Here is a 23,165-nt window from a genome sequence, read left to right on the forward strand (position 1 = left end):
GCTCCGTTCAAAGTCACATGTGGCAGAAGCACGTGTGACGTGAACAAAAATCATAGCACGCTCCTTTGCAACCATTTTCGCTAGTATTGAAACCGAATCACTTTCCCGCCACAGGTCTCTCCAAATACCGTGGCTGCCACAGAGGCGGAAGCTCGGGTCTTCTGGCTCGGCCTCATCATCTGCCCCATGATTTGGATCGTGTTCTTTTTTAGCTCCTTATTTTCCTTGAAGCTCAAGTGGCTGGTAAGGCAACATTTGCTTGAAACGTCTGTACAGAACCGGTGGTTGCAGGAGTGTGTTTTTGCTATTGATCGACCGATCAATCGAAACAACTTTGAGATAAAATTCACATACCAGGCCGTGCACCCATTAATATGTACAATTCAGGGGCTTCTAGTCTATTCACAGGGTTGTGCAACCATCACCACAATCAGTTTTAGGGTATTTTCATCACCCCGGAAGGAAACCTTGAGCCCTTCAGCCATCACCCTCCCCATACACCTGTCCCCCCGCCCCTGCCACCCACTGATTTCTCTGTTTCTATAGATTTGGCTATTCTGGACATTTTCTGTAAAAGAATCATATAACATGCAGTCTTGTGTGACTGAGCCCTTTCACTTCATATTGTTTTCAGGGTTCATCTCTGTTGTAGCTGGTGTCAGTGCTGCTTTCTTTTTTATGGATGTATACTATTCCACGGTATTAGACCACATTTTGTTTATCCATTTATCCATCAGTGAGATAATCAATGGTTATTTGTTTCCAGCTTTTGGCTCTGAATAATGCTGCTGAGAGAGGAGTTTTTAGAAAAAGTGCATGACGTCCTACCTTGGATAGGGAACCCTTCCTCAGTAGGAATAAGCTAGCCTCAGGGTTCTGCAGTTTTATTTCAGAGTTATCATATTGCATTGCCATGATCTGAGTCATTCAGTGAGGAAACAAGATATCTATGGACAGTCTGAGCAACAGCATAAAAAAAGTGTGGGCTGGGCTTCCCTGGTGGCGCAGTGGTTGAGAGTCCGCCTGCCGATGCAGGGGACACGGGTTCGTGCCCCGGTCCGGGAAGATCCCACATGCCGCGGAGCGGCTGGGCCCGTGAGCCATGGCCGCTGAGCCTGCGCGTCCGGAGCCTGTGCTCCGCAACGGGAGAGGCCACAAGAGTGAGAGGCCCGCGTACCGCAAAAAAAAAAAAAAAAAAAGTGTGGGCTCTGGAGTCTGGATCACGGCTCAGCCTCGCTCCAGCTCTGCGACCTCAGGCAACTTTAGCTTCCCTGAGCTTCCATGTTCTCCCTGTAATATGGGATAATAACGGCCCCAACCTCTCGGGTTCCTGGTGATTAAAAGGGGTCCATGAGTATTTGTAAGCACTCCATAGAGGTTGGCTATTACTAGCAGGTGTGGGCCGGAGCCACTCCTACTTGCTTTGGGAGGAATATTTCAATACGTGCTCTTAGGAGAATTACATTTGCTTTGTCTGAGCGCAGGCCCTTGTGATAGCTGGGATTTCTCTCCAAGCCGCTAACCTGTACGGCTACGTCCTTTGTAAGATGGGAGGCGAGAGTGACATCAGCAAAGTCACAGCCAGTTTTCTGTCCCAGACGGTGCTCCAGACGGTGAGTTATTGAAGTCTGATTCCTGGACCCCTGACCTCCAGACACTTAAAAGTCAAGGAGGCCTGTTGGCAATGGCAGGGTTTGATGTTTTCCATGTCAGCCAGGCCTCCATGGTTAGTTGCATTTTTGTGTGTGTGGTTAAAATATACCCAACAAAATTTACCCTTTTAACCATTTTTAAGTGTACAGTTCAGGGCTTCCCTGGTGGCGCAGTGGTTAAGAATCCGCCTGCCAATGCAGGGGACACGGGTTCGAGCCCTGATCCAGGAAGATCCCACATGCCGCGGAGCAACTAAGCCCGTGCGCCACAACTACTGAGCCTGCACTCTAGAGCCCGCGAGCCACAACTACTGAAGCCCACGTGCCTAGAGCTTGTGTTTTGCAACATGAGAAGCCACCGCAATGAGAAGCCTACGCCCCGCAATGAAGAGTAGCCCCCACTCGCCGCAACTAGAGAAAACCGGTGTGCAGCAACGAAGACCCAACGCAGCCAAAAAAAAAAAAAAAAAAAAAAAAGGCAGAGTTCTTTAAAAAAAAGTGTACAGTTCAGTATATCCACATCATCATGTCACCACAACTCTGATCTTCACAAACCAAAACTCTGTACCCACTGAATGTTTAACTTCCCATTCCCCACCCTCCCCCCACCAACAAGCTCCAGGTAACCACCTACTTCCTGTCCCCATGCATCTGACGACTCTAGGCACCTCACCTAAGTGGAATCATACAGCGCTTGTCTTTTTGTGACTGCCATTGTCGGTTTTGAGTGATTTCTTTAAACGACAGAATTAAGAACCATAACGTATTTTTTTTTTAAAACCTAGCCTTAGTTCTAGGAGAGAAATAGATCTTCTAAATTTGACCAGGCTCTTCCTGAAATGGTCTGAACCATATTAAATGTGAACAGTGCAGCTTCACACCAAGACCTGGAGCAACCAGCCCTACAGGCTTTCAGTTCACTGTGGGTTTGCTCTGGCCTTGAATCAGCGGGATCAGGCCACACACATGTGAGACAGAAAGCCAGGGCAGCCTCTTCCCCTTGCAGGCCTGTCCAAGAGACTTCCAGAAGCCTGGCCTTGAGGGGCTGGAGATTCACAAGTATTAGGTAAGAGGTGGGATCGAGGTGGCGGCCTGGACGGTGCAGGGCCAGGGGCTCCCGTGGAAGCGCAGCTCCCCTGGGTTCAGCTGGGCCTGTGGTCTGGGTGGGCCCTTTAGAGGGGTCCCACCTTCCTCACCTTGAACAGGTGGATTTGACTCTATGTAGGCAAGCGGGGTGGGCGACGAGAGAAGGGGAGGGCAAGGCATTTGCCCACCTTCCACTTCCATGCCTGGAATAAGATGGGAACTGGGAATTTACTCTTCCCTCCGCTGCTCTCAGTTCCTGTGTGTCTTCCAGAGTGAGCGTCTCATGGCAATGAGGATCTTCTTGGAGTTTGCATCTCTCTTTTTATGTAATGTTAAAAAACCCTGTAAGTTGTCTGACACTGGAAATTGCTGGATATAGTGAACACACATTCCTATACAGGGTGTCGACACTGACCCCCAAATCTGTTCTCATGTGGGTGATTCGAGGGTGTTTTGACTGTGCCCAGCCACGGGGTGTGCACTGACCTCAGGACAAGCCCCAGCAGGAGGATCTATCACTGCTTTAATTTTTCCTCCACCTGAGGAACAGCGTTTGCACTACGCTGTCTGCACTTGTGACTGTATATCTGCAGCGAAGCCACACATTCACCCCTTTGTCCCTTTGGTTCTTTTTCAGGCTTATTTTCCGAGGCAGCGAAGTCTCAAGTGAGAGGTTCTGTAATGGAACAGCTTCCGACAGAGAAGAAAATTCCATGACCCACAAGCCGCTGGTTTTTTACATGAAGCAGGCCTTGGGGCAGAGGTTTGAGATGTTTTTATTTTTGAAACGGCACATCTGTAAAGAATGCCCTTTACATATGTTCTAAAGAAAAGTGTACAAATGTTAGATGATTAAAGTGTCTCTGAAAAAGTGACTTCACACCACGCCTGGGGCTGGTCCCTCTCTGCCTGGGACCCCTGCTCTGTCACTCAGCTGGTCAGGTGTGATGGGACGTGCTGCTTGTGTTCCTAACGTCCTCCTGTCTCAGGAGCCGACGAGGTTCTCCCCTTTTGGCTGACGCAGACTACAGAACTCCTGGATTCCTGGAAAACAAGACAGCAGGCAAGGAAGCAGTTGCGGCTCTTGGTGGCCCTGCCCTTTGCTGGCGAGGCCGCGTCTAGATGGGGTGGAGTCCCCAGGTGGCTTAATTCTCCCAATAGTCCCATTTCGGCTTATGCCCTGAATCTGAAAGTGAGCCCAATACTGCCCACTGCCCACCTGTGGTTATAACCACAACTGGAGGCCTCACGCTGGCCCATTCTACAGATCAAGAATCCCGGAAATGATGTGATTTACCCTCAGCACCATTTCACTAGGTCAAAAGGACTCGGCCACAAACCGGGAGACTAAAGCTTTAACTACTGACGACACCTGTGCCTTAGATTCAGCGCCCCTGACGGCTGCCTGTCGTTGACTGAATCAGGCCTGCACGTGGGCTGGGTCTGGCTCACTGTGCTGCTTTTTTCTTCTTCATTTCTTTTTATAGCTTTATTGAGGTGTATTTCCTATACCATAAACTTCACCGTGTTTTTTAAACTATGACTTAGTTCACAACACTGAGGTACCAGAAGATTTTTCAAGACTCCTGGCTTCCCGGGCTGATGGGGTCATCCCAAACCTCACTACCCCAGTGTCCCCGCCAAAGCTGTGTGGCCACTCATGGCTGCAGTGACCACGTATGGTCCTGAACGGGGCCTTCTCACACCCAGCCCACTCTGCTCATTTAAGTCACTCCCTGGCCCCGTGCCGTCTGGATTCACAAGATTCACTTCCACACTTACTCTGAATTATACTTCTGTAGGCTAAAGTGGCTGGTGAATCCGGTGCTTCAACCAAAAAAGACTGTCCTTTGTCGCAACTCTTACCTTAAAGAAACAAAGGAAAGAAAATCCATGAAGAAGCACAGTGGTGATGTGAACCTGGGGCTCTTTCTGTGCCCACGACACTGAAGATCGAGCCCACCTCACTTGTAATGAAGATCAAAGCTGAGACAGAATGTCGGGGTCTCGAGGACCTCACCTTCCCCCCCCCCATCCAGCAGGGACCCTGGCTAGCGTTTCCTCGCAGTTCTGACCTGTACCTGGCTGATGGTGTTTAGTGTGTGTGCCTGCGAGTCATCTGGGTCATGTGCAGCAAATGCAGGTTCCAGGGCCCCCACTGTGATCAGATACAGCAGCTCCTAGGCAGGCCCAGGAACCTGCATTTAAAAGACCAATTCATTCTTTCAGTAAAAAGATAATGAAGGCACACAGTAAGAGTATGGAATACAAAAGGTTATACCATGAAGAATGAGTTCAAAGGAGGCTACCAGTGTTTCAAGTATCCTAGAAATATATGCATATATATACATATACACACTCATGTATTTAAAAAAAATGCTTGGGAGTGTATGACACACGTATTCTGCCCGTTGCTTTCTCCATGTGTAATTTTATCTTGAAGGTCTCTCCAGGTTGGCATCCATCCATCTGCTCTGTGTACTGCAGTGCCGCCTCGGGACACATAGGTGGTCTCGCATCCAGGTGAGCACGGGGCGGGACCTTGGGCACGCGGCGTGCTCCCCTCCCGTCTGGTCCTGGGTAGACCCCGCTGCCAGCTCCTCTGCCCCCGCCCCCCCTGCTGGAGAAGCAGGATCAGTGGTTCCACGACCCACAGCCACTCCCCAGCCTCCTGGGGGGATCCTAGCCAGGCCAACCGTGGAGCAGTCGTCGCCTCAGCTCCCCAGCATGTTGCCCGGTGGGACAGGGACACCCGAGACGGGGGGCAGAGTGGGCCCCCATGTGGCCCGGGCACTGTGAACTGTGGCGGAAGCAGCTAGGGAAGCCTCCGAGTTCACGGTCGCTGGACTGGGTCTGGGAAGTCACAGGTCCCACAACAGGCTCGTGGGGCCACTTCCTTCTGATGTTCATCCAGCGTCCTCTCACTCCTCGTCCTCCCTTCCCCAGAGGACATGCCTGTCCCCTTATAAATGCGCTCTGGTCAGTCCCCCGTCTCCACAAACCTCCCCCCTCCTGCCTGTCGCCTGCAGGCGGCACCCCTTGGGCACTGCCCTGTCCAAGGCTCCCCTTGTGGCCCTCCTTCCATCTGTGCAGCCCCTGGCAGTGGCTCCATCACCGTGCCCACCTCGCAGATGCGGCCTGAGGTTCAGTGCCTGGCAAGGACCCGCCGGAGCCCGCAGCCAGCGCTGGGGCAGCGCGGATCTAGGCCAGGGCGCCCGGCCCAGACGTGCTTCCGCGTGACCCTCAGGCGTGCGGGGCTGGGGAGGCCGAGGATCACGGTGCCAGAGCCCGGCCGCTCCTCTGCTGCACGTTCCCACAGGGGCTGAGCGCGTCCTTCGCGGCCTCTTGTCTGTTCCTGGTAATGTGGCTATTCCCTCACCAGACAGAAGCGGCTCCAGAGGGTCACAGCGACCTCACTTGGCCCTGCCCGCCTCGCCGCAGCGCGTCACGGCATTAACCGCCTGTCCTTTCCGACGCCGGCCCAGCTCTCTGCAGCTACAACCAGAGGTGAGGTCTGGGGACATGAACCTTGTCACGCTAGACATGTACCCGCTAGACGTCACTGGATCAGAGGCTGCACCAGGCCACCTCTCCTGTAAGCTGCTCTAAGGACTAAGGCGGCAGCACAGCCTGGAGCGGATGGCGGTGACAGGCTGCCACCACTCACTGTCCCCCACAAGTTCATGTGGGCCGCCTGCCTCTGGAGGCCTTTGAGGGGAGGTACCTGCTCCTATGGCCCAGAGGGAAGCTCTGGTCAATGCGAAGACAGTTTACAGCAGTGGGGAAGGCTGGAAAAGCAGCCGAGTTCTCTGTTTCTTGGGGAAACCACATACCAGAAGTGCTGCTGGGAGTGGAAACAAGCGAGGTGCGATCTCCGGAGCTGCCCCCCAGGTCCCCCGGGCTTCTCGGGGGCTCTTCCCGTCCACCTCCTCAAGGCAGGCCTCCTCCGAGCTGCGCTCTCGGCCCCTCCTCTCTGCACCTCCCACCCCCCGTCGCGGGCACGTCCCCCTCCACTCCTGACCTCTCTCCCCAGCCCGCTGACCAGGCCAAGGCCTCGCCCGCCTCCACACAGCGCCAGGAGGGAGCCAGCCGCTTCTCGGTGCTGCCCCCGTCTCCTCGGTGGCTCACACTGGGCAGCACGGATGTCCGTGACACCTCTCAAATCCTGGCACTTTCCCTCTCTGTGTACCCCCCTCCCTGGCAACGCCCAGGCCCCAGTCCAGCCCTAACCTCCTCCCCGTTCTCCTGCGGCACAGCCGCCACGGCCTCGGCCTCTAGGTGCACACGGCGCCCATGCTCCCAAGGCTCTCACTTCCTAACAACTGGGGCCCGAGCGCCGTCGGTCTCTGTCGGCTTCCCTCAGGCCCGGGCACCTCTGCGTAACCTAACTGTCCCACTTCCTCATGGGGGGGCTCACACCTAACTTCAGCAAGGCCAACTCCTGCTACTGTGGGGAAACAAATCTGGCGGTGGGTGTCCTCACCACTCCACTCAGCGAGCCGACGCCCCGGAGTGAGTGTGGGGTGGAGGTGGGGTCCCCGGAGGACTGTGGCACTCAGAGAGGAGCGTGACCCCCGGAGGCAGGCCAGCGACTTCCCCTCACGCTCACCGAGAGAAGCCGGGTGCAAGGAGGGCTGCGGCGGGATTCCCTGTACACTGGACATGCGGGGCACCTTCCTCGGGAGGCTTCAAGGCTAATTCTGTACCCGGCTTTGAGTCTGAACCTAATTCCTGTGTAAGAGAAGACTCGAAGGCACGCCCCTTGCCGCCTCCCCAGGTCACCCCCGGCCTGGCCCCTCCCCTTAGTGACTTCCTTTCCTCCTGCCCTCCTGCACCGGGCGTCTCCCTGACCAGTCTCTCCTCTCCTCTGCAGGCCCCTCCCGCCGCCCCGAAGTTCTCCTGCTCCCTCGGCTACGCGCCGACACGCGTCTCACTGCTCCTCTCAGCGGGAGGGTGTGCAGCCTCCACCGGGGACTCACCCACCTATGCGCGGATCCAGAGGCACTTTGCCGAGAAGCGGGATCTTCAGGTCATGGCACATGACCTCCGCACCCCCAGTCGTCGGCGGGAATATCTGAGTCTCCTTCTGGGAGGCAAATTAAAGGGGGAGGAATCCTGACTTTGTTTCAGAATCATACGATGGACCACATTTTAAAGCAACTTTAAAAAATGGCTATTTTGAATGTGAAAAGAATTTTCATTAAATCAGCAACAGAGGGTTTTAACTGATTCCACTTCCCGAAATGATGGGGAAAATAGAAACGGTTTCCCAGAGATCCACCCCTACGATTTCCTCAGGCACGGAGGACAGGACCTGGTTGGACGTACTCTCACCTGGCACTTGGGGCAGATGAAGCCGCTCATGTTCTCCACCACCCCGATGATGGGCAGCTTCACCTTGTGGCAGAAGCTGATCTCTTTCCGGACGTCCTGGAGCGACACCTCCTGTCAAGGTTCAAGAAGTCCAGTTATGTCAAAGTCAAAGCATAAAAAGAGAACATCCGCGTGGTGGAGGGATGGCTGCAGGGCCGTGGCATCGCCACCGTGAAGCGTTAGAGACCGTGCCCCGTGTTCCGTATTTGTTTCGTGCCGACCACGGGCGAGCCCTGTTCCAGGTGCTACTTACTTCCCACAAACCTCAAAGGATAAACCTGAACAGGCAAATGTCCAATGTCCAACGAATCTACAGGGAAGTGACCCTTTAACACACCTCCATGCTCCACTTTGCCGTCAATGTACTAGGCTGATCCCGAGCAGGCACAGCCTTCCAGGTCAGGGCAGCCTGTGGGCTCAGCTGGCCGCCTATTTCCATAAATAAAGTTCTTGTGGAACACAGCCCGGCCCACTCTTCTGCACAGTATCTCGGGCCGCTTTCGCCCCACAATGGTACAGCTAAAGGGCCGTGACAGAGACCGTGTGACCCAAAAAGCCTGAAACAGTTACTCTCCGGTCCTTCACAGAAAAAGTACATCAACCTCTGATCCTGGTTATCATGAACCCAAGCAACTTTATGCACAAGAAGAAAATAAGGACTATTACCAGGTTTGGATCCCTTCAAATTCACTTCTGGACTCTCAGTGTGCATCTTACAGCGTGAGGACTGTGGATAATCAGGGCTAGTACCCACCCCAGTACCCCATTTAATTTTACTGCAGACGTGTCCAAGGGTCGTGTGCTGTCAAATACGGCCACTCCTTAACATCTGTGGCTTTAACGGTCACAGGCCTTCAAAGGGTCCTGGCTTTGAGTCCTCTATTCTCCCGAGGCCCACGTTTGGCCCTCGAGCCCTTTGAGGCTGGGGTACAGACGGAGGGGCATTTAGCTAGAAAGTAAACTGGCTGTTACTAAGCGTCTCACCGCAGTGCAGCTGTGGTTCTCTCCCTGGTATCCTCTACAAGCCCTGCTTTGTCAAAAATGACCCCACAGAAACTAACACACCACTGTAAAGCAATTATACTCCAATAAAGATGTTAAAATTAATTAATTAATTTTTAAAAATGCAGTTCTCACAAAAAAATAAAAATGACCCCTAAAGAAAGCCAGCTGCTGGACGTGCAGGGCTCCGAGAAAGTGGGCGTCCCCAGCCTGAAGTCACATTTTCTAGAGAAGTTACATACAGAGGTGCACAAACATGGGGCGTCCCCCCAGGCTTCCTGGAGAAGGGCCGGCATCGGCTCGGTCTGCTCCCCTCCTCCTGAATCCAAGGGGACTCTCTTTCCTTTCACAGTAAATATGGTATCAGAGAGGCCATCCTTGTGTCAACTCGATTGTTGCTGTTGCTTTAGACTTGACCTTTAGAGTGGTTTTAGGTTCACAGAAAGCACAGAGTTCCCATGTACCCCTGCCCCACGTGGAAAGCCCTGCCCACTGTCAGCACCCGCATCAGAGCGGATGTCCCCACTCCACTGTTCTCATAGGTCATTTCTTTGGGACCTACTCTTGAGAGCACTGCTGGTCTAAGGGTGGGCCCCAGCCTCTCTTTAAAAATTCAGTAGGAAACATTCCTAACAACAAATTCGTCTTCTCTCCAGCGCCATCCTCGGGCCAGGCGCCCTTGGCCCCCACCCCCGCCCCAGCCACCTGATGCCTCCCTGTCCGCTGACAGCGGCTGGACCGAAGGTAAATGTAAGGTTTCTGCGGATCCCAGGCAGGGCATGCTGCAGAGCCCAGGGTCTTGGGCTGTGGGAGAAAGAGGCCCTCCGGGGTGGGGGGCCCTGGCTCACCTGCGGCGTGGTGATGATCACCGCCCCATCGATGTGCGCTGCGGCCAGGTACTGCACGGCCGAGAGGTGCTCGTCCGACGTCCCGGGGGGGGTGTCCACGATGAGGTAGTCCACCTCGCCCCAGTCCACGTCCCGGAGGAACTGCTTGATCATGCCTGCAAGGAGAAGCCGCGGGGATGCCTCCTCTCTCCCGTCCTTCTGACTCTCTTTACAGAAGCACAGCTCGTGACCTTTATGTACGGATCACCTGTGCTCTCAATCAGTGGTGTTTGGCAACGTCTGGGGACACGTCTGCTTGTCAATGACTAGGGTGGGAGTTCTACTCGCCTCTGGAGCACAGAGGCCAGGGTACTGCTAAGCCCCTGTGCCATGGAGGACAGCCCACCCTCCCCAAACAAGGAATTATCTGACTCAGTACGCCAACAGCACCGAGGCTGAGGAACCTTGCCCAGACAGGCACTTTCGCATCATTACCTGCAGCCTCAATGCCTAGCCAACCTGCTACTGATTTCACCTCACATACTTCTCTCTTTGACACAAATAAGAACACAAACCACCTTAGGAATAATTTCAGGGCTAGGGAGATTTTCAGGAGAGAAAAACCCCTAATAGATTTTAAAAATTATAACATTTTATTAAATAAAACTGGTATTTCTGTTGGCTCTCTTCAACCAATGAAGAGGCAACCAGATGCATAAAAATAATCCTCTAGGAAGCCCAGCAGGATGAGCCTGAGGCCATCCTGACAGGACGGGATGCAATTCTGCCCTTGGAAGGACGTGATAAGAGACAGAAAGCAGAGTGGCAAACCATTTTTCTTTGGTCCCCTCCAGATAACGGCATCATCGGGGCTGCTGAGCAAGAAACCCACCGACATCACCCCCAAGTTGTCTTCCAGGAACTAGAAAGGATGACGCAAGAAACATTTTACTTAAAACCACAGTGCAAGGCACTTCCCTATGTCTTTTGTCTGAGCTCCGGCTGAAAAAATTGGGGGGACAAAATTACTGTGTGATCTGTGAGTATATTCACTCTTTGAATCCTTAAATCTTTTTTCTTTTTTTCGAAAAAAATCATTAAAGAAAAAGGTTACCATATTGGAGGGATTGAAAGAGTCACCATACGGCCTTATGCGGCAACGACAGTGAACTCAGCTGAAATAAACAAACCTCGTCTCCTTTACTATCTTAACCTGGGTTGGCAAACTATGGCCCCACTTCTGGTTTTGTATAAAGTTTTATTGGAAAACGGCCACGGTCATTCATTTGCTTATCACTACTTTCCAGCCATGACGGTGGCAACTGTATGACCCACAGACTGGAAATATTTACTCTCTGAGCCTTTACAGAAAAAGTGTGCCAATCCCAGGTTGGAACTGGATTCCCTGTGCCTAGGAAAGTGCCTCAATAAATATCTGTTGACGATAAACAGTTACAACCCTTTATGTACACATACGACAAGAGATCCTGAAGAAAAGGGGGTCAGCACTCACCACTGGAGACCAGCCCGAGCCACTCTGGTGAACCTGCAGGAACAGAAGCCCATGCTTATTTGTGAGAAATTATACGCGCTGGTCACGCTTCTCTCACAGACGAAGTTTACGCAGTAAGAAGGCAGTTTTATAAATGACAATTCATTGTCTTAAATGCTACCACTAAATTCTCAATAGGGAGTGAACAGAGGGGGGTCAGGGGCTGGGTTATGGATGATAGAATTCATTTGCTTTTTCCCTCCCAGGTTGGGTTATTTGGAAACTGCTTAGATATCTGGTCAGGGGACCGATGTTACCGGAGTCCAAATATAATTTGGGATATTTTAAAAGTGTGACAGAAATCAGTTGGGGGTTGCTGAGAAGATGCAGGCAACTGTGGAGCAGCGAGGCAGTCTCTGTACAAGTCCAGGAGTGGAGGGATGACCTTTAGTGAAACAGTAGACACAGAACCCTCCCATCAGTGGTGTGAACTTCAGGGCTGAGCTGCTGCCCCCAGGGGACAACAACTGGGGAAGTGGTGTCAGCGGGAAGCTTGGGCTACTGCAAGACCCAGACCCTCTCCTCGCAGTAGGTGTTCACTAACTGCCAGGGTTCAAGTCCGTATCAATGCTTTACTATGAAACAGGAACTTACGCAACTTCCAACCACACATCAATCTTAGATTTACGGTTCAAGTAACGCTGGACCCAGAACAGAAAGCCCATTTTTCCTGATGAATTCTTACTTTTTTAAACAGTCTTTTGAGATATAATCCACATACCACACAACTCACGCATTTAAACTGTACAATTAAACGGCTTCAGGATATTCACAGAGCTGTACATCCATCGCCACATCAACGTGAAAACACTTTCGTTACTCTCAGAAGATACCCTGCACCCCTTAAGTGTCACCCCCGATCCCCACACTCCCCCCAGTCCTAGGTGACCAGGGATCTACTGTGTCTACAGGTGTGCCTGCTGCTGACATTTCACAGAATTGCAATCAGATAACATGGGGTCCTTTGTCACTGGCTTTGAAGTCACACTTAAAAAAGAAAAACCCATTGATTCCTATTAATACTAATTCTCTAAGTCACTGGTTTTGAAAGAGGGGTAAACACGATGATCCAATAGCACAGGAGGAGAAAATAGTAGAACTTCTGTTATCTCACCATTTAAAGTTTTCAATTTTTGTAACTACTTGTGTCCTGGCCCAGTGAGCAGTACATGCACGTGACTGACGGTAACGGACCCCCGTGCTGGGGGGCATGTGCTCAGAACTGCGATTCCTGCTGCTTCGCAGCGGGCAGAAGCAAGTCCCAAGCCCTGAGCAGAGTCCCCAAGGACTGGCTCCATCTGCCTCTGGCTACTCTCTGCCACCCCGTCCCTCTGCCCCGTCCCCGTGGGCCACTTTGCTGAGGACACGAGGACACTCCTGCACGCGCTCCCCATCCCAGCGCACCCTTCTCTGGGTTCTCTGAGCAGGGTGCCCTTGACCACCCTCTCCCAAAGAGCAGCTCCCCTGGCCGCCCTGCCCTGCCGAGTCTGTCCCCTTACCCTGCTTAGTGTCCTATTATCACCTGCCCCTCCCACAAGGGTAGGGTCTTTATCTGCCTTGTTCTCCTCTGAACCTCAGCACCCAGCGCTTCAGTAAAGAATGTACGGATCCCAGCACCCCAGGAAAAGCCTAGTCCTCCAGCCCGGCTTCGGTGCACCCCCCAGGGGAACCTTTCTTGGATGGCTCTGTGCCACCTAGAAGGGAGGGAACAGCACGTGCTGCTCCACCCCCGCCCGCATTCTTTGCCTGCCTCGCAGTCTCACTTCCCCTCTGGTGACCACAGGAGCAGAGATATTTCCTTGCTTCCAGAGTACAGAACCCTAGTCAGCCCTGGTCTAGCTTTCCCAGCCAGGGCTAAGTTTCTGTGTCTGACTTCTGCATTTGACGTATTGTTTCCCTTCCCCTCTAAGAAGGCATTGAAACTAACAATTCTCAGAAGGTTTGAATGAATTTAAATATAATCCACACCGCCCCCAAACTCACGGCTGTTGTTAAAAGGAGACAGGCGGTCTAGTGAACCTTTTCCTGATCTCGTCACGTCCCGGTAAAAAGGCACGGGCTCCGCTGACCCCCTGGCCTAGGGTTAGCGGCTTGGCGCTACAGTTTACCGTAAGAAAATGCTTCCCTGCATTTTGCCTTGTCACTATTACCTGTTCTCCTTCCAATCCCATGATCTTGGGAATTGACGGCCCGCATATATCAATGTCTAGAAGAGCCACCTGGGGAAAAGAGGAGACGTGATATAAGCAGATGTACAGTCCTCCAGATGTGCACAACCGGGAGGGGACGGGGTTCCAGGAAAAGGAGGGAGGGGAGAAGGTGAAGAAAAACTGGGTTGAACTTGGACCGAGCGGAATCTCATGAGGGAGAGTTACAACATTTATCTTCCGGGCCACAGAGACCCAGACGAAACTCCTAACAAGAACCTGCAAAGTACACCAACACCCCCGCCGCTCTGCCCATGGCCCTGCTGCACCCCAGCCACCCTCAGTATGGCCCATTTTCAGGCTGAGCTTATGGTCCAGGGTATCAGGTCGCTTGACGATTCAGGCCCAGCCACTGTTTACGTAGCCCTTACCATGTATTGGGGGGTGTGTGTGTGTGTGTTTGCGCACGCACCTGTGTGTTCAGGATCATTATCTCTGCTTTACAGAAGAGGAAACTGAGGTTCAGAGAGGCCCAGAGACTTGTTCAACAAGCAAGAAGCAGAGCTGGGACATGAACTGAGGTCTCTGGACTCCAACGCCAGGGCTCTTCCCACTACCCCGGGGGCCTGGCAAGGAGGGCCTGAGTGGACCCTCTAGCTGAGCTCTGACCAAGCCCTGTTTTCCTGTGATGCTGAAGGTTAATGGTGGCTTAGGCTCAACTTCTAAAAAAGAAAGTGAAAATAAGGAAATCTACAGAAGTTCTTTGCTAGTGATACGTGCAGCCTTCGATGACTCCTTCTACCCCAAACGCCCTGCTTTCCCCATCTGATTCGTGAGAAGGTCTGAGACAGCCTTCAGAAACCTTCTAAGGAGCAGGGCCGTGCTCATCTTGAAAGCTCTCACATCCTAGATCCAAAGCAGAGCACCTCTGGATAACTTTTTAACTTGCCCCAAATTAGTTTCTTGCTTTCCTCTTCAATCCTCTGGACAACCTCCTATGATCCTCACATGACTTCACACCAGGTCAGGAAAGCGGTTCCTTCATACACTGGATAGTCGTTTGCCTCAAGCGCCCTCTGCTGGACCTCAAGAAGAATGCAACAGAACAACGCTCACCCTGAAGACCCATCAGGGTGAAGACCTCATCCTGAAGACCTGACTTCCGTGGCCTTCCTGATGCTTCAGGCTGATGTGTGGTTAATGATCCAGACGTTTTACATCAGAGCCTCACAACTTGGGAAATTATACCATCGCTACGACCCTAACGGAGACTTTCGTCAATAATCTCGAGTTTCTAGCCACTTGGTCTAGAAAATCTCACTCTTTTGGGAACAGTTTAATCAGTTTCCTTTGGAGGAATTACACCCCCTCTTCCCCACAACCAAGTGGGTATCTTGAGTGAAATGATACAAGAAAGAGATCACATGCACTCACTCTGCGGTGGAACCCGAAAAGGCTGTGGCACATTCCTGCTACCCAGCTCTCCAGTGGCCGTGTCCTGTCCCCTTCAGACATTCTGCTGATCCTGCCGCTACCCCCATATCCATCCAATTAATTCCCTTTCTGCCCCAGTTACACCAGAGAACCCCAGCTGGAAGAAACATGCCTGCAATAATCCTCACAGGGTCTGTGGAAGGTGCCAGAAGACTGATGGGAAGAGGAGGCTTTGCCACACCTCTCCCAGCTAGAAAGTGGTGGAGTGGGTGCTGCAGGGCTGTCAGGATCCACAGCGTTCCCTACCTAGCACCCCATACTTCCACTTAAGAAGAGGTCACAGGAAGCGGGCTCAGCACTAACTCCTGGCACTCTGAGGCCGTGTCGCCTCGCACAAGCTGCTTCTCCTCCCCGATCTGTCTGAGCTTCTGATCTGCGAAACTAGTGTTTCGGGAGATCATTAGGCTCCTTCCAGCCCTCGAGTCTACAAGCCCCCGAGAGGGCCTCAGACACTATAGCCTGGACCTTTTAATGACACAGCTGGCCTTTCAGCTCACAGGGCAGGATGATAAGCTGGGAACTGACGGGAGCTGCTGACTCTTGCGGTGGGAAGAAGGCACGTGATTCTTGGATGTCTCACAGCTCAGGTCTGCGCCATAGAGGCTCCTCCTCCTCCCTTCGCTCCAACCTGCACATTCCCCGGCCCACCTGTGATTAGTCAGGGGCTACCCTGCGATTCAAGGCCCTCTGCAAACCATCAGACACCTGCCTGACCAAGTGCTATCATGCAACAGCCTTGCTTGCAGTCAGTAATGAGCTGCCACGGGTGGCAGGCAGAAAAGGACAGGGCAGTCCTCACCACCCTGCTGAATTTAGGGCAGGGAGGGGTGTGAGCTGCTTGACTTTAGTCAACAAGACACTCGGTGTGTACTCTGTGCCCACACCGGGCACCCTTTGGAGACAGTGATGTTTTCTGTCACCAGTAGGTCTGCCTGAGGGGAGACAGACTTTAAGTGCTGACATTTTTTTTTTTAAGCACCACTGCAAGAAAAAAATCCAGCTCATCTAGCCATGTTTCCACACAGCTGGTGAGCTTCCCTTCAGTTTACTGCAAAGTTTCAACGTGTGCGCAGTGGGACTTCAGAACGTAACAACACGGAAGCGTGATTCTATGTAAACATCTGTCTATTCACAAGTGGTTCCTTGTAGCTGGCCTGGTTAAAGTACATCTCCAGACAGCTGTTTAAGAAAATGCCTGACAGCTTCTGAAAGCAAAGATTATTCTGGGTAACATGGATCATCGCAGAAAACAGATTTTTTGGCTGGCCAACTGGCCAATACAAACTTGACCCTCAGACGGCAAAAGATTGTTGACTAACAGAAAAACAGATGGGCAAGTATATGTGAACCTGCTTGGCACTGGACTCTGGGTGGGCTACAAACTCATTATCACCAAAGCAGAAATAGTCTTCACCCCTCCATATTCTATCAGGGACATTTACTGAGCACTTCCTATGCATCAGGCATCGTGTTAAGCATTTTACTGTTACGAGCATCATCTCACTCGGTCCTGAGTCCCATTTTACAGATGAGAAAACTGAGGCAGAGACAGTCTGATAACCTGCCCAAGGTCACAGCAGTGGTATCGGCGGCACTGGGATGTGATCGTGGGCAGACCGACTCCAGAGCCTGTGTCCTTGGCCACCACGCTAGTCTGCACCCACCTCCTGCCCCAAACGCTCAGCTAGACTTCTGACCCTCCTTCTTCTCCAAGAGTTGGAGGCCCTGCTGCTCCATTTGTTCCTGCCGTCGGTTCTAGCACTGCCCTGGTTGTGTCCTCGTGGCCTCTCATGGAGACAAGAGCAACACCTCCTTCTGGTTGACCGTCACCCTCTGATGACACTCGATCACACACTCAGCTGCTGCTATAGCAACCCTCAAACCATGCCTCTTTCCCGCTGGAACATCTTCCCAGGGCGTTAAAGCCTCCCAGGTCTGGCTCAGGCTGAGCCTCACCCTCGGCCCCTCTGCTGCAGCAGCAGCAGCCCTGCCTGCCCAGCCTGTCTGCCCCGGCAGTCCCAGCTCTGCGCCTCTGCCTCCACCTCCTCCTGCCACATCCCATCAGCCGCCATCAGAGTCCAAGGCCGCCTTCTCCCACGAGCCTGCCCAGCTGTCCCCTGCCAGTCACTTCTCCCTTTCCCCAGATGCCTAGAGCACATCTTGGGTAACAGATACCAGATTCCAGAGAAGCCCATGTCAGTCATGTAGGCCAACAAACGCAGCTCCACATGTCATAAAATGATCCGAAGAGAAATGAGTTATAAGCAGGATTCAGAGCCCTAGTGAGAGAAACACCAAGCTTTACAGGTCCCCTAGCCCAGCCTCTGCACTGTCCCAAGGCCACGGCCTCCCCAACGTTTCAATCCTCCCCCAAAGAAGTTCTTCCCCAGCCAGCACTAGTGCTTCTGGAGCTACAAACCAAACCAGGGGCCGGCGAACCACAACCCAGGGCCCAAACCCAGAATGCCACCTGTTTCTGTACAGCCCATAGCTAAGAATGGCTATTACGTTTCTAGAGTTGGGGGGAAAAAAATCAAAAGAATACATTTATTTCACGACAGGGTGAAAATTATGAAATTCAAATTATATGAAATTCAAAGTTTTATTAGAACGCAGCCACACTCATTTGTTCACAGGTTGTCTATAGCTGCTTTCATGTTCAAGGGAAGAACTGAATAGTTGCTACAGAAACTGTATAGCCTACGAAGCCTAAAATATTTACCGTCTGGCTCTTTATATAAAAAGTCTGCTGACCCCTGAAGTAAACTCTACTTTCGTAACCCAACGATTTAAAAAAATATATTCCTGGAGCCTTCGGTGAGGTATCTGAGGCCACTGTTTATCTGTGTGTGTGTGTGTGTGTGCACGCGCGTGTGTGTGCGTGCACACACGCACACGCTCAAGCATATTGAGGGCAGGTCGGAATGGTGGGCTTGATCCCCCTGCCCAAGGTAGCTACCTTTACTGGGGTTTTTTTTTTTTTTTTTGCGGTATGCGGGCCTCTCACTGTTGTGGCCTCTCCCGTTGCGGAGCACAGGCTCCGGACACGCAGGCTCAGCGTCCATGGCTCACGGGCCCAGCCGCTCCGCGGCATGTGGGATCTTCCCGGACCGGGGCATGAACCCACGTCCCCTGCATCGGCAGGCGGACTCTCAACCACTGCGCCACCAGGGAAGCCCCTTTACTGGGTTTTTTGTGGAGGAAATAAAGCCTTTATTTTATTAAGAATTTAGGGCGCTATTTCATACTGGAATAGAATGGTTTATCTCACACAAGTAGAAAGTATGCAGTTTATCCAGTTATTAGAGTTTAAAAAAAATAACTGGCAATATGTGGCAGTTTTGCACTCCCCACTAGCACTATCTTAAAAAAAAAAAAGCCAAACAAAAGTGAAAGGTCATTTGCCAGTTATAAAATAAATGTGAACTGAAAGTTAGTTAGTCCTTATTTATATAAAAATAAATTTCAACATTCAAAATGCACAAAAACAAAACTAATTTTCAAAAATATATCAGTGTATGGAAAGAAGGCACGCACCAAGACCAAGGAAAGAACTGGAATGGCTGTTTCAATGTTTGTTCAATGTTTCAACATGAACACAATGAAATTGTTTCCATGTTACAAGGAACTCCTCTGCAGGCCCCAAACAGCGCTCTGACGGGAAAACAGCAGAGTTGGTTGGTGATCCACACAGAGTGTGGTGGGCTCTCTCACCCAGCGCACACACAGCACCAACACACAAGTCCTCACCACGGCTCGTATTTCAGGGCTCAACGTGTTGAGCAGTGGCGTCTAAGAGACACCGAAGCTTTTCTAGCAGTTCTGGTACGTATATATATTTTTTTCAATTAGAATTTTGAACATAATTTCATTTTGGCAAAACCAAATGGTGGAACGTGTTCTGTGTTAAAAAAACAAAAAACAAAAAAACCCCGCAGCATTCATGGTTTCATCAGGTATAAAATTGTAATCAAAGTGAATATTGGGATCATTTCCTAAGATCAGTGCAAAACCATCATGAGTCCCAATGAATAACCTGTATTTTTTAAATCACAGGTACTGCAAATTTCCATTTGATCTTTTTCGTAAAAGTAATTTTTTTCTTCCTCACCCTACCACACCTTTTATTAAAGCTGAAATCCTGAGAGCAGTACTGGGGAATTTGAGTTTTCAAGCTCCTCTGTGTACGTGGGTGTAAGTGAATGGCCTAGTGCAGGGGTTGGCAAGCGTTTTCTTCAAGGGCCAAACGGAAAGTATTATAGGCTTTGTGGGCAAAATCAAGGATTAAGAAGTACTAACGTAACACTGTAAAAGCAACCATTTATAAATGTAAAAACCATTCATAGCTCACAGGCCATAAAAAGACAGGAGATGGGCTGGATTTGACCACAGGCTATCGTTGGTAGACCCCTGACCTAGAAAAAGGCAGAAGGGGTTCATTAAGAGAAAGAAGCCTGAACTTAACATAATAAATAATCAGCAAGCCAAGAGAAATGTACACCTGCCAGCCATGTTCATGGCTAGAGAATCCAATGAAATAGTCATTTCATTGCTCGACTGCCTTGCACTTCCTCGTTCTCTCTGCAGGGATCTAGATTCCAAAGAGGCCAGATAAACTGACACTAACGAGTCAGCTCCCTACGAGCCATCATGAGCCCTAAGACACGAGCCTCTCCCAGTTTTTCCTTAAGGTCCCACCTGTGTGTTTTCATCTTCCGCTAGGCCGTGGGCCAGGTGGGCACTGAACGTGCTTTTCCCAACGCCGCCTTTCCCAGACAACACCAAGATCTTGTGTTTCACGGTCTTCATTTTTTCTTTGATTTCCTCTATGGCTGCAAAGAAAGCAATTCAGATGACCAAGCCCCTGACTCAATCTTTTTTTATTTTTAAAAATTTTTTATTGGAGTGTAGTTGATTTACAATGTTGTGTTAGTTTCAGGTGTACAGCAAAGTGAATCAGTTATACATATATCCACTCTTTTTTAGATTCTTTTCCCACATAGGCCATTACAGAGTATTGAGTAGAGTTCTCTGTGCTATACAGTGGGTCCTTATTAGTTATCTATTTTATATATAGTAGTGTGTATATGTCAATCCCAATCTCCCAATTTATCCCTCCCCTTCCTTTCCCCCATGGTAACCATAAGTTTGTTTTCTCTATTTCTCATTTGTGACTATTTCTTTTTTGTAAATAAGTTCATTTGTACCATTTTTTTAGATTCTACATATAAGCGATATCATATGATATTTGTGTCTCTCTGAATGTCATTCTTCCCATGGGCTGGAAGAAGCTAAATCCTTGGGCTATTTCAAGGGATCATGAGTGAAACTGCACCTCATCAATGGTAGTAATAAGTGCTACCAAAAAACCCCAAACCAAAACCAAACCAAACAAAACCCAAGGCTACGAGTACATCTGACATTTCCTTATTTATCGGTTTACTTGTTTGTCTCCCCTACTAGAATATAAAGTCCATGAAGTGGGGGGCTCTGAAGTGTTCACACTACATTCTCAGTTCCAGAACAGAACTTTCAATGCAGCAATGATTCCCAACCTGCGGGCAAACCCCACCAGGGCACATCTGGCAATGTCTCGGGATATTTTTGGTTGTCACAGGAAGGAGTGTTGCTGGCAGGTAGTGGGTAGAGGCCAGGGATGCTGCTAAATGTTCTGGGCAGAGAAACAGGGCAGACATCCCCACCACAAAGAATTATCCAACCCTGAGGGTCAGTAGTGCCAAGAGTGAGAAACTGACACATTGCAGGCACTTAGCTACCTGTCATTGATAACTATCACTATTACACATTTATTACACTTTCAATATTTCATCCTAGTTCAAATCCCTAAAACAACACTGTAACTATTTTCCCCCCATTTTTTTTTTTTTTTTTTTTTTTTTTGCTGTGTGGGGGCCTCTCACTGTTGTGGCCTCTCCCGTTGCGGAGCACAGGCTCCGGACGCTCAGGCTCAGGGGCCATGGCTCACGAGCCCAGCCGCTCCGCGGCACGTGGGATCTTCCCGGATCGGGGCACGAACCCGTGTCCCCTGCATCGGCAGGCGGACTCTCAACCACTGCGCCACCAGGGAAGCCCTTCCCCCCATTTTTGATGAGGAAACGGAGGCTCAGAGAGGTTAAGGCTTTTTAATCACCTCATCTGTCTCATTCATAGCCGTATCCCCAGCACAGAGCACTGTGCCTGCAAGTGATCAATAGATACTTCTGTTGAATTAATGGGAGAATCGCTCCTCAAAAGGAAGGAAATTTTGTCCAAAGAAAACAGCTGGCGGAGCTAGGATTTAAGCCTAAGTTCCCTGACTTCAAACTTTATACCCTATTCCCTCTGGTGCCGGCCTCCTCCCAACCACTTCCAGTTACTGTCACTCAAACCGCTGGTCCCACCCCTCACCTCTTACGACTTTCTCCCATGCCCCGCCGCTCCTGAGACCCCTTTTGACTCCACACCAGTCACGGGTTCAGGCTCCGCCCCCACCCCGCCAATTTTCTCCTCTCCTAGCCTTTTAAAAGCCCTGACCCTCTGGGCCCCGCTCCTGTCACTCATCCCTCAAGCCCCGCCCCTTATCCTGAAGACGACTCCACGACCCGCCTCCTCTGGGCCCCTGCCCCTCATCCTTAAGGCCCCTATCCCAACACCATCCACAACCCGCCCACGTCCCGCCTCTTCCAGCACAGCGCTTCTCACTTCCCGTTGGAGCCTTGCCCCTTCCTCACCCGGGTCCGGAGCGGCACCAGCTCCAGAAGCGCAGAGCCCCTGGTTGGGGCACCCCTGACATGAGGCCCCTCGACCTGCTTGGGCGCTGCCGACCCCGGGACAGTCTGCGCGAAGACAAGATCACAGTTAGAGTGGCTCCTATCCTTTCAGGCCCGCCCCCCACGCCCCCTCCGCGCGCTCACCATGAGGCACCTCCTCCATCCCGCTGCCTTGGACGCGTACGCGGTCACCGGAAACCGCCGTTACGTATTTCCGCCTCGTGGCGCCCAATCTGACCCTCCAGCTGCGCGAAATTGTGTCTCGAAAGAGGGCTGTGCGCACGCGCGAGCCTTGTGATGGGAGTTTGGGATTCTCTTTCTGTTCCTTTTAAAATTGAGTTGCAGATATCTATCATAAATACTTCGGCATGTATCTCCTAGGATCAAAGACTTTGTCCTACATGACTTCAATACCATTTTCATATCCGAGATTTAACATTAATGCAAAACTGTTAGCTAATATTCACTTTGTATTCAGATTAAGGAAGAGCCCCCTGCTCCCCCAACCCCCCTTGATTAGATTCAAGGATTTTTTTTAAATTAATTAATTTTATTTTGGGTCTTCGTTGCTGTGCACGGGCTTTCTCTAGTTGCGGTGAGCAGGGGCTACGCTTCGTTGCGGTGCGCGGGCTTCTCATTGCAGTGGCTTCTCTTGTTGCAGAGCCTGGGCTCTAGGTGCGCGGGCTTCAGTAGTTGTGGCACATGGGCTTAGTTGCTCCGTGCCTAAGCCCTGGTCCGGGAGGATCTTCCCGGACGAGGGCTCGAACCCGTGTCCCCTGCAGTGGAAGGCAGATTCTTAACCACTGCATCACCAGGGAAGCCCCCAGGTTAACGTTTTTAGCAGAATGCACTTACAGTTGTGTCACAGCAGGAAGCACGTAATGCCAGTTGGTTCCATTATTGGTGACGTGAGGGCTTGATCACTTGATAAAGATGGTGTGTGTCCTGTTTCTCCAGGGAATGGCACCATTTTCCATTTGTAATTAATACAGACTCTCTGGGGAGACACATTGAGATCATATGAATATCCTGTTCTCGATCAGCCTTCACTCAGTGGTTTTAACATCCTTGCCTGGATCAGTTGCATAGGTGTTTGCAAAATTGTGCTTTTTCCCAGTGCTTATCCTTATCTCAATTAATTGGCATTCCTCAGTAAATAAGTTTCCCTCCCGCCCTTTTTTTGAGAATCACTATGGACTCATGGGTTTTTTTAAAATTCTGTATTTAAGAATAAATTATCATTATTCTTTATGGTCAATTTT

General features: G+C 51.0%; 2 protein-coding genes across 3 annotated transcripts in view; one reads left to right on the forward strand and one right to left on the reverse strand.

Annotated features, from left to right (window-relative positions):
• Window positions 1-2,718, forward strand: part of TVP23A (trans-golgi network vesicle protein 23 homolog A) — a gene marked incomplete at both ends in the record, with an annotated part of 37,745 nt that extends 35,027 nt beyond the window's left edge. Inside the window, 3 exons of the mRNA XM_082856794.1 lie at window positions 115-243; window positions 1,485-1,613; window positions 2,659-2,718. Of these exons, the coding sequence (XP_082712920.1) occupies window positions 115-243; window positions 1,485-1,613; window positions 2,659-2,718 (318 nt within the window). The remainder of the gene's footprint in view (window positions 1-114; window positions 244-1,484; window positions 1,614-2,658) is intronic.
• Window positions 2,719-3,357: 639 nt separating this feature from the next.
• NUBP1 (NUBP iron-sulfur cluster assembly factor 1, cytosolic) lies at window positions 3,358-22,075 on the reverse strand. Of its 2 annotated transcripts, none has more exons than XM_082856169.1 (11): window positions 22,048-22,075; window positions 21,865-21,969; window positions 19,832-19,959; window positions 13,643-13,711; window positions 11,454-11,486; window positions 10,772-10,862; window positions 9,962-10,116; window positions 8,073-8,183; window positions 7,722-7,824; window positions 4,521-4,604; window positions 3,358-3,782 (listed from the first exon to the last, which is right to left on the reverse strand). In XM_082856169.1, the coding sequence occupies exons 1-11, from the start codon at window positions 22,064-22,066 to the stop codon at window positions 3,724-3,726; spliced, it is 957 nt and encodes a 318-aa protein (XP_082712295.1). In that variant the 5' UTR covers window positions 22,067-22,075; the 3' UTR covers window positions 3,358-3,723. The 2 variants fall into 2 exon arrangements, with proteins under 2 accessions (XP_082712295.1, XP_082712294.1); XM_082856168.1 differs by having other exon boundaries at window positions 19,832-19,965.
• Between the last annotated feature and the right edge of the window lie 1,090 nt (window positions 22,076-23,165).

This window comes from Leucopleurus acutus (genome assembly GCF_964270905.1).
Source record: "Leucopleurus acutus genome assembly, chromosome: 16".
Lineage (NCBI taxonomy): Eukaryota > Metazoa > Chordata > Mammalia > Artiodactyla > Delphinidae > Leucopleurus > Leucopleurus acutus.

Bases quoted from the DNA above. Each gene is read 5' to 3' on its own strand.
- NUBP1 (XM_082856168.1), bottom strand. The intron at 11,487-13,642 runs GTAATAGTGACA...CTGTTCCTGCAG, and splicing joins TGGGATTGGAAGGAGAACAG to GTTCACCAGAGTGGCTCGGG. The intron at 10,117-10,771 runs GTTTGCCACTCT...TTCTCCTTGCAG, and splicing joins GAGGGGACCAAAGAAAAATG to GCATGATCAAGCAGTTCCTC.